This window comes from Solanum verrucosum, unplaced genomic scaffold (genome assembly GCF_900185275.1).
Source record: "Solanum verrucosum unplaced genomic scaffold, falcon-dt-bn FXZP01000205.1, whole genome shotgun sequence".
In the NCBI taxonomy this organism is placed as follows: Eukaryota; Viridiplantae; Streptophyta; class Magnoliopsida; order Solanales; family Solanaceae; genus Solanum; species Solanum verrucosum.
This window is the reverse complement of record NW_026019950.1, coordinates 2,476,588-2,487,077: the sequence shown is the minus strand read 5'-3', so window position 1 is coordinate 2,487,077 and position 10,490 is coordinate 2,476,588. Positions and strand designations below refer to the sequence as shown.

General features: G+C 32.9%; 1 protein-coding gene across 1 annotated transcript; it reads left to right on the top strand.

Moving 5' to 3' along the window:
- Positions 1 to 5,823: 5,823 nt before the first annotated feature.
- LOC125813972 (trans-resveratrol di-O-methyltransferase-like) lies at positions 5,824 to 6,973 on the top strand. Its single transcript, XM_049493454.1, has 2 exons — positions 5,824 to 6,558; positions 6,656 to 6,973. Exons 1-2 carry the CDS (start codon positions 5,824 to 5,826, stop codon positions 6,971 to 6,973), a joined length of 1,053 nt encoding a protein of 350 aa, XP_049349411.1.
- The last annotated feature ends 3,517 nt before the right edge of the window (positions 6,974 to 10,490 follow it).

Below are 10,490 nucleotides of genomic sequence, written 5' to 3'. Positions count from 1 at the left end.
ATTACTAATAAATTTTTATAATGCTTGTTAATTAGGTTATCATCACTTGTGAAAAGTTTAGAATTGATGTTTGCAACCCCATAATGTAATAATTATGTTTTATTTTAGATTGTGAAATAAATTAAAGTGGTCGTTATACTAAGCAATAAATAATATGTGTGTATTTAGTGCAATATAGTTTGGTAGTCACCAAAGTGGTCAAACTAGAGAAATTAACGTCTACACATATAATATTTGTGGTCACTTGACATATGTGGATTAGTACAATTCATTATTTATTGGCATATTCAGTATTCCAAGAGAGACTGTGTCTGATTTTTTCAACTTGATGCATGTATTATGTTCTTATAGTTTGTTAGTCACCAAAGTGGCCAAACTAGATAAATTAACGTCTAATATTTGTGGTCACTTGACATATGTGGATTATTACAATTCATTATTTATTGGCATATTCAGTATTCCAAAAGAGATTGTGTCTGATTTTTCAACTTGATGCATGTATTATGTTCTTATAGTTTGTTAGTCACCAAAGTGGCCAAACTAAATGTATAAAATTATTCATATGCCCAAAATTTTATTATATTATGTATGCATTTGTAGATTTTGTACTTATATAGTTTGTTAGTCACCAAAGTGGCCAAACTAGATAAATTAACGTCTACACATATCATGTTTATGATCACTTGATGCATGTATTATGTTTCTATAGTTTGTTAGTCACCAAAGTGGCCAAACTAAAATGTATAAAATTTTTCACATGCACAAAATTTTATGATATTATGTGTGCATTTGTATTTATATAGTTTGTTAGTCACCAAAGTGGCCAAACTAGTATGGTTAAGAAAAATGTGCATTCATAAAATTGTCATTTATCTATGAAAGTTAATGAAATGCCTATATTGAAAATAAATAGATAAATTGACTTTCACTATTGCTAGAACTTAAGAATTTACCCAAAGGTGAATCAATCATTCTATGAATAGTGAAAATTATGAGGTAAATTAATCTTTTTAGTCAAACATATATTGTATATCCAAAGATGTCGTATATGTTTGATTAAAAAATATTCAATTACCTATTAAAGATAAAATTGGCATTTAAATAATGATAATGTGTCGTAGTATCTACTCAAAGGAGAATTACGATATATTTTTATCGCTTTACTGAATTCACATTATTTTCTGATTTGTGAGCATGTATATCTATTTCGCGGTTATTTCTCTTTATTCACATGCTTCGTCTGTTACTGTGTTCAATGGATTGAACTTCTCTGAATGACATGAACAAGTGCAGTTCCACTTAGGTGTAATGGATCTTGACTTGGCTCCACTGAATGACAAACCTACTACCATTATTGATAAGAGCAGTGAGGATGAGAAGCTTGTTCATAAACCATGGAAATGCTCTAATAGATTAAGCCTTATGTTCATGCGAATGACTGTTGCTAACAACATTAAGCGTACTATTCCATAAATAGAAAGTGCCAGGGAATACTTGAAGTTTGTGGAAGAACGTTTTCATTTTGCTGATAAGTCTCTCGTTGGAACACCAACAACTGAACTCACGACCATGAAGTTTGATGGGTCGCACAGTATGCAAAATCATATCATCGAGATGACTGATATTGCAACAAGACTTTCGACCTTGGGGATGAAAGTGGATGACACCTTCTTGGTTCAGTTTATTCTGAACTCATTGCCTCTTAAGTATGGACCATTCCAAATAACTACAACACTATTAAGGATAAGTGGGATGTTAGTGAATTGTCCAGTATGCTTACTCAAGATGAATCAAGATTTAAGAAATAAGGAGGTCATTTCATTAACCTCATGGGTCAAGGAGCTGGTAAAGGACTTAAAGTGAAGGCCAACAAGTTTAAGAGAAAAAAAAACACCTGCTAAAGTTTCGCAGGATGCTCATAAGGAACTCAAGGCCGATATGTGTCGTTTCTGTAGAAATGAAGGACACTTTTACTAAATGACAGTTCCGCTTATTTGTGGCATAAATGTTTGGGTCATATATCCAAAGACAGATTAAAAAGATTAGTAAAAAATGAGATTCTTCCGAATCTGAATTTTATTGATCTTGATATATTGTTTGGATTGCATTAAAGGAAAGCAAACCAAGAAAAGTGTCACAAAAAGCACTTAATTTCTTGTAATTATACACACTAATATTAGCGGACCCTTTGATGTTTCATCTTTTGGTGGAGAAAAATATTTTATCACCTTTATCGATGATTTTTCACTCTATGGATTTATCTATTTGTTGAAAGAAAAATTTCAAGCAGCGGACGCTTTCAAAGTGTACGTTAATGAGGTTGAAAGACGATTAGATAGGAAAGTGAAAATCATTAGGTCAGATAGAGGTGGTGAATATTATGGAAAGTATAAGGAATTCAAACAATGTCCAAATCCATTTGCAAAATTCCTTGAGAATGGTGAAGTTAGTGGGAGTGTTGAACGACAAAGTGTGGAAATTAATGAGGTAAGGGTAAATATTTCATTGCCCATGAATGTACCTACTTCCGCACCAATCACAAATGTTGTTCCTCTTGTTGAGGAACACTTTAACAATGTTGAACAACATTTGGGTGAAACACTTCAAAAAGGAACTAACTCACAAGTATCTGACGCAAATGAACCACAAACAGTGCCATTAAGAAAATTGGCCATTTCAGATGATTTTGTGATTTATTTACAAGTGTCAGATTTTGACATTGGAATTAATAAAGATTCGATTTCATTTTCACAGACCATAGAAAGCACTGAGTCTAATAAATGGATTGATGTTATAATAAAAAGTTAAAATCCATGTAATACAACAAAGTCTGGGATCATGTTCAATTACCAGAAAATTCTAAAAGAATCGGGTGTAGATCGGTCTTTAAGACCAAACGCGATTCTAATGGTAATATTGAATGATATAAAGCCAGAATTGTTGCCAAGGGATACACTCAAAAAAAGAGGCATTGATCTTTTTCACTGGTCTCAAAGAAAGACTCATTAAGAATTGTTTTGGCCTTGGTAGCTCATTATGATTTAGAGTTACATCAAATGGATGTGAAAACTGTCTTTCTTAATAGAAACCTCGAGAAGGATGTTTATATGGACCAATTAGAGGGTTTCGAAATTAAAGAAAAAGATCAAATGGTGTATAAGCTAAAGAAGTCAATATATGGACTCAAACAAGCCTCCTGATAATGGTATATAAAGTTTAATGATACCATATCATCTTTTGGATTTAAGGAGATTACCGTTGATCGGTGTATATACCAAAAGATCAGTGGGAGTAAGTTTATATTTTCAGTCCTATATGTTGATGACATTTTACTTGTTGCTAATGATTTAGGCATATTGCGTGAGACAAAAAACTTTCTCTCTATGAACTTTGAAATGAAAGATATGGGTGAGGCATCCTATGTGATAGGGATAGAAATATTTCGTGATAGATCACAAGGATTATTGGGACTGTCTCAAAAAGGTTATATCGAAAGAGTTCTAGAGAGATTTAACATGAACAATTAAGAATAGTTCCTATTCAAAAAAATGGGACAAATTTAATCTCATGCAATGCCCAAAGAATGATGTAGAACGAAAAGAAATGAAATCAATTCCTTCATCTTCTATTGTTGGAAGTTTGATGTGTATTCAAACTTGCACAAGACCGGTTATTAGTTTTGCGGTCAGAATGCTAGGAAGATATCAAAGTAATCCTGGAATAAATTAATGAAAAAACTGCAAAGAAAGTTTGTGGCATGTTATGAAGCCACAATTCATGCATTGTGGCTGCAAAACTTTATTTCAGGACTTGGGATTGTCGACATCATTACCAAGCCGCTGAAAATTTATTGTGATAATGTTGCAACAATATTCTTCTCCAAGAACGATAAGTACTCTAAATGTGCCAAACATATGGAAATTAAATACTTAACTGTTAAGGAAGAAGTTCAGAAACGAAGAGTGTTACTTGAGAATATTAGAATTGATCTCATGATTGCAGATCCGTTAACAAAAGGCTTACAACCAAAGACATTTAAAGAACATGTTCAAAGAATGAGTCTTGGTTGTACTTATGATTGATACATTTATGATGTTTTTACACTCTAAGCTCAAATTATGTGTTTCTGATATACATTAATGAATTTCTTGTTTCTCATAATGGTGTATACATTATTGTCTTGAGATATTACAGGACAAGTCTCTATGAGACATTATTGTGGACCATAATGTTGTATGTTTTATAGCTTATGAACCTAGTATGATAAGTTGCTAATGTAGTAGTATATGGAAGGAAGTATGTAGCTTAAAATTTATGTACAACCGCCATAACTCGAATTAGTAGTTTGTTATATTGTGGTATGTATGATGGACATTATAGAAGAGATTTATTGTATGCGCAACTAATATTTATTAAATATTAATGTTATATGGTCATTGTACCAAGTGGGAGAATGTAAGAATTATTATTAATTATTTCTTACTTATGGCCCAAGTTTACTTGTAACCCAAGTAATACCATAAATAATATTTAATAAGGAATAGATCTCGTCTGTACATTGGTTACTTGATGGACGTACCAGATTAAGTCATAACCTCTATATATTGGTCATCCCTCCACCCATTAGGGTTACCACATATTCTCTACAATAATTCCATCGCTGACGGTTGTGGTAAAATAAAGTTAGGGCAAGGAGGTAGAAACCAATTTACGATTAACGCTTCCGATTCTCTCTGTGATGATGTCTCCGCATCAGGTATGTGCTCCTAACATTCTCTATTTAAGATTATCGTGTTCAAGATCTTGAAAGTATTTAATCTTACAGTGGTTACTTGTATATGTTTCACTTATTGAGATAGCCACATGATCCTACCAGTATACCGTGATTGTGTACTGATACTTCACTTGCTCTTTCTTTGTTGAGTACAGGGCATCTTCAGTTGGCCAGCAGAGATAGCTGACATGAGAGATAGCTCACCAGCAAGAACATAACCAACTACTGTTGTGGCCAAGAGCCTTGCATTTGAACCTGGTGCATCTCTGTTTGCACCTTTAACTCCTAGTAAGTTCAAGCAAGCTGACTGTGATGCAAGTTGAGTTCCACCACCCACTGTACCAACCTGAAATTCATACATACATAACAGTATAAGACAGGACAAATTAGGCATAAAAAAAGATGTGTATAAAACATGTGCAAGTTTGTCTCTTCCTTCGCATGCCACTTAATGATGGACTGAGGACATTATTAATATTTCTGGCATGACCTAACCTGCCTACTACACACCCCACTTGAATGACAGGGTCTCACTCATTAAATGTGAAGGATGCTACATGTCAATATTTCATCTGGACTTATTCTACTACTATTAAAATAGAGATCTCATGAAATTAAAGCCTGCATGCTCTTCGTTAAAACCTAGCACCCTCTCTTCAATAGTAGTATAGTACTAGTCATCGTTTCATATTAGTTGTTCACTTTCACCTCTAGACGTCTATTAAGAAATATGTATATATGATAGTGAAGTATGTCTAGATAGGTATTTTTTCCTAAAAAAATTTTCATCATGAATAAGTGAAAAATTTATGTCATAGAATATAATTTTCCTACTAATTTTTGTGGGGGGCCAACGTAACGTACAATACTAGAATGCATTTTCAAATGTGCGCCAACCACTAAAGATAAGTTCATGTTGGTAGACTGTACGATGAAGGCTGGATTGGTCCTCTCGTTCTTCTTATCTTATAACTATACATAGACGTTGATCATCATTATCAAAAACCCTGAGCATCTCAAAGAAATTAGTAGTAATAAGTATCACAAAAATGGCATTGCCTAATAATGATATTGGAGACGAAGCTAGGGAAGTTCTGTCTACTCAGGCACACATATGGAACCATACATTCAACTTCATCAGCTCCATGTCACTCAAATGTGTAATTCAGCTCCGAATTCCAGATATCATCCATAGCCATGGTCGAGCCATGACCCTCTCCGATTTAGTGAATGCCCTCTCTATCAACAAATCCAGAGGTCAGGATTCTATTTATCGTCTCATGCGTATGCTAATTCATGCCGGCTTCTTTATTCAAGAAGAAGAGGGTTATTTACTTACTCCGTCTTCACGTCTTCTCCTTAAAGATGAGCCTAATAATTTGAGCATGATTCCTTTCATTCAAATGATACTTGATCCAATTATGATGGATCCGTGGCACTATCTCAGCCAATGGATCCAAAATGGCGGGACTTCTCCATTTGCCACCACTCATGGGAAGCACATCTTTGTATTTAATGAAGCTATGGCAGGTGATGCCCGTTTGGTCATGAGCGTGTTGATTCAAAATGGGAAGGGAGTTTTTGAAGGGTTGAAATCGTTGGTGGACGCTGCAGGAGGCACTCGAACCGTAGCTAAAGCTATTGCTGAAGCATTTCCACAAATAAATTGTACTGTCTTAGATTTGCCTCATGTAATTGAAGGGCTTGAAGGAAGCAAGAACCTGAGCTATGTCGGAGGAGACATGTTTAACTCCATTCCTTCTGCCGATGCAGTTGTACTAAAGGTACGTAACTTAAAATTCATATTATAATACTCCGTAAATGTACATGTACATGTACGCACTAATGGTTTACCTTTGATGAATCATATATTATAAGCAGTCAGTGCTACTTGACTGGGAGGACGAAGATTGTATAAAAATATTGAAGAAATGTAAAGAAGCAATTTCAAATAAGGAGAATGGAGGAAAGGTGATCATCATTGACATGGTACCGATAGATCATAACGTAGAGAAAGAAGACGACGACAGTAAGACATATGAAACTCAACTTTTCTATGACATGCTTATGATGGTTGCTGTTTCTGGAAAACAAAAAAGGGAACAAGAATGGGCAAAACTCTTCTATGATGCTGGTTTTAGTGACTACAACATTATTCCTATCTTAGGATTAAGATGTGTTATTGAGGTTTACCCTTAATTGGACAAATTAAATAAAACATGACCCTGCATATATTTAATATTTTCCATTGCCACTAGTAATAATAAAAATAATAGAAGCCAGTAATTAATCTAGTGAAGATTGTTCCTTTTCCATTCTTTATGTGTTAATAAAAGAACTCTTGTATTGCTATGCGCATGAAGTGAAGTAAAGACTTTCTTCTGCTTTTTGATATTTAATCTTCTAAAGATAACTTTTCAACAAACAAAATTCCTTGAAAGTAATGTTTTCTTTCATGAGAATCTGATGAAGGGTTATAATGTGATGAGACAATTTTTTGGACAAAAAACAATGGTGTACCGTAGGGCTGGTAAAATGGTTGATAAATCCGACCCATTAATTAGATATGGGTCCGATAAACGATTTTATAAAAATGAATCAAATATCCACTAGAAAAGGGTTATTGAGATAAATAATATGGATATTCGTATCATCAACAGAAAATGGTTAAAATTACTCCTAAACTATGTGAAATAGACTACCTATATCCTCCGTTACATTTTGGATCAGAAATGCCACCGTCGTTTTCGTAAGAGACCACATATATTCTTAACAGTTAACAACCCAATTTTTTTATCCCTTCACCTAAGTGTTGCTAACTAGGATTCCACTAAATAATTACGGGGTCATTAAGTTTGAGCCGATCCATACAATTTTGTGTCGAAGAAGGAAACCACATTTTAGCAGAGGCGAGCAAGGTGCGAAACTTATTTCACAGCGCAAAGTTTTATGTTTATCAAGAATTATTTGTTGTGCATCAATGGTGGTTCTTCAAGCATATCTTGCGTGGAGACAAATTGGAAGTTCAAGCAATTGGCATTTTTTAGTGAAATCGGGTTGGGTCGGAAGCAATGGGTCAGCAACAATGGATTAGGGTTCGGTTTATAAATTGAATAAGAATTAATGATTTCATAATTTAGAAGGGCTAGGCCACCCCAACCCTCGGCCCTTCTAGGATTGGGTTGGATTGAACATTTTCCGACCCTTTCAAATGAAGGACCGGCCCACCCTAGCCCATCAAATTCCGTTGCCTGCGAGGTTTGGCCCGGCCCTTTTTGACAACTCTAGTTTGGAGATAAGGCATAAGAATCGCCATGAACTATGAAAAAATTGTCAATTGCACGCTTAAAATGTGTGAGAATTTTATCACCCGTGAATTCAATTCTTTTAGTACAGTATTATTTACGCCCTAAATTATGCAAGGTCCTATTACCCTGAAATTAATGGCCAGCCCGATACCAAAACATATGGGTCATTTATGAGCACAAATGTGTATAATAAGCGGTTGTTACATTAGTTTTGAAGACCTAAAATATGTAACGTTCCAATAGCATACAAAAGAAGCCAATACTCTCTCTTGTGTTCCCCTGTTTGTGCATTATTGGAAATGTTATTCTTCATCTCCCTATGTTAACAAAGGAACCGACCTCTTGTATATTTATTTATTTTCCTTTTATTAATGATCCTAAATTCCTAATGCAGAGTGTATGCAAATTAAGATCTTCTTTAATCATGTAAAATTAGGTATAATAATAATAAATGTTTTAGTATAATTTTCGAACTGGAAAATTTTGGTCAAAATGTGAATGATATACCAAGACAACATTTCATATTTAGAAGGAAAGTCATTAAATGTAAAAATTATGCAAACCACATAGTGTAAAACAGAAATTACCTCCTATCCCTACTCTTTCACAAATTACAAAAATCCCATCTTTTTAATAAGTATCGGATACATCATTACGCCGTGTGATACATTATATTTGATGTATGATTATCAGTTTGTTGCATGAGGTAAGGGATTATAAACTGAAAATTTAATTACATCCCCCCAAATATGCTACCGTTATTAAGTCCCTCAAAATATGGCTAAATTTATTTGTTTCAAACATTCAGTTTCAGTCTATATGAAACACTAAGATAATTAAAAAATACAATTTTTGAATTGTTTATCTCTGTTCGTCCAAAAAAAGCTTCATAAACGTGGTGCATAATTTTCAGTCACAAAATTTCATTAATGTAATTATTATCATACTTATTAGATACAAAAATGTCATTATTATCACATGTATTAGATACATAATTTCTGAAGTCCTAACTGAACTAAACATAAAATTAAAAGCGAAAATAAACATTTTTAAACCTCAAAACTCTTCCAAAATCAAAACTATATTATTATAAGGGCAATAAATACTCCAAAACACTAATTAATATATCTTAAAAAACAAAAAGCATTGCATATGTTTGTGAACAGTAACATAGAAAACTAACTAGCCTACATTAACAAGTTCATTTTCTGCTACTGGGTTTAAGACACTCTTCAGCCTTGGAGGGTCATCATTGTCGCTAACATATCCAGCATTGGCCTTGTCGAGACCATACTTCCATAACAATGTTGCATATTTTTTTGCGAAGATAATCACTTCGAAAGCTATCATATGACATGTTGATTTCGTCACTCAAGAATTCAGCAAATGCAGCTACGAACATTCCGCAATCACTAAAAAAAAAGATTAACATAATGATGTTGATACTTAATAGAAACAATAAGCTTACAGATGATACATAAGAATGTAAAAGTGTACTTGATACGTAATTCTAACTATAGATTATAAATATGATGTTGATACTTAATAGAAATAATAAGCTTTCAGATGATATATAGGAAGGTAAAATTGTACTTGAAACATAATTATAACTACAGATTATAAATATGATGTTGCTACTTAATAGTAACAATATGCTTTTAGATGATACATAAGAATGTAAAATTATACTTGATACATAATACTAACTACAGATTATGAATTAGTCGACTTGATACTTAATAGAAACAATAAGCTTTCAGATGATACATAAGAATGTAAAATTGTACTTGATACATAATACTAACTACAGATTATGAATTAGTTAACTTGATACTTAATAGAAACAATAAGCTTTCAAATGATACATAAAAATGTAAAATTGTACTTGATACATAATACCAACTACAGATTATGAATTAGTCAACTTGATACTTAATAGAAACAATAAGCTTTCAGATGATACATAAGAATGTAAAATTGTACTTGATACATAATACTAACTACAGATTATGAATTAGTCAACTTGATACTTAATAGAAACAATAAGCTTTCAGATGATACATAAAGATGTAAAATTGTACTTGATACATAATACTAACTACAGATTATAAATTAGTCAACTTGATACTTAATAGAAACAATACGCCAAATTATGAAACATTACGTTGTTCTGCAACATACATGTAATCCTCTAATTTGAACTTTAAACTTTCATACACTTTTGAGAACAAAAAAATGACCAATAATGCCTTTTCTGGTAAAATGAATAAATGACACACAAAACAACCATTTGATAAATTAATAATAACTATCAACAGTTCTATCTCATTATTTGAATTTTAACTTTTTGATACATTAGTCGTAATAAACGAACAAATATATCAAAAATTAGGATTTTGTGTAACAAA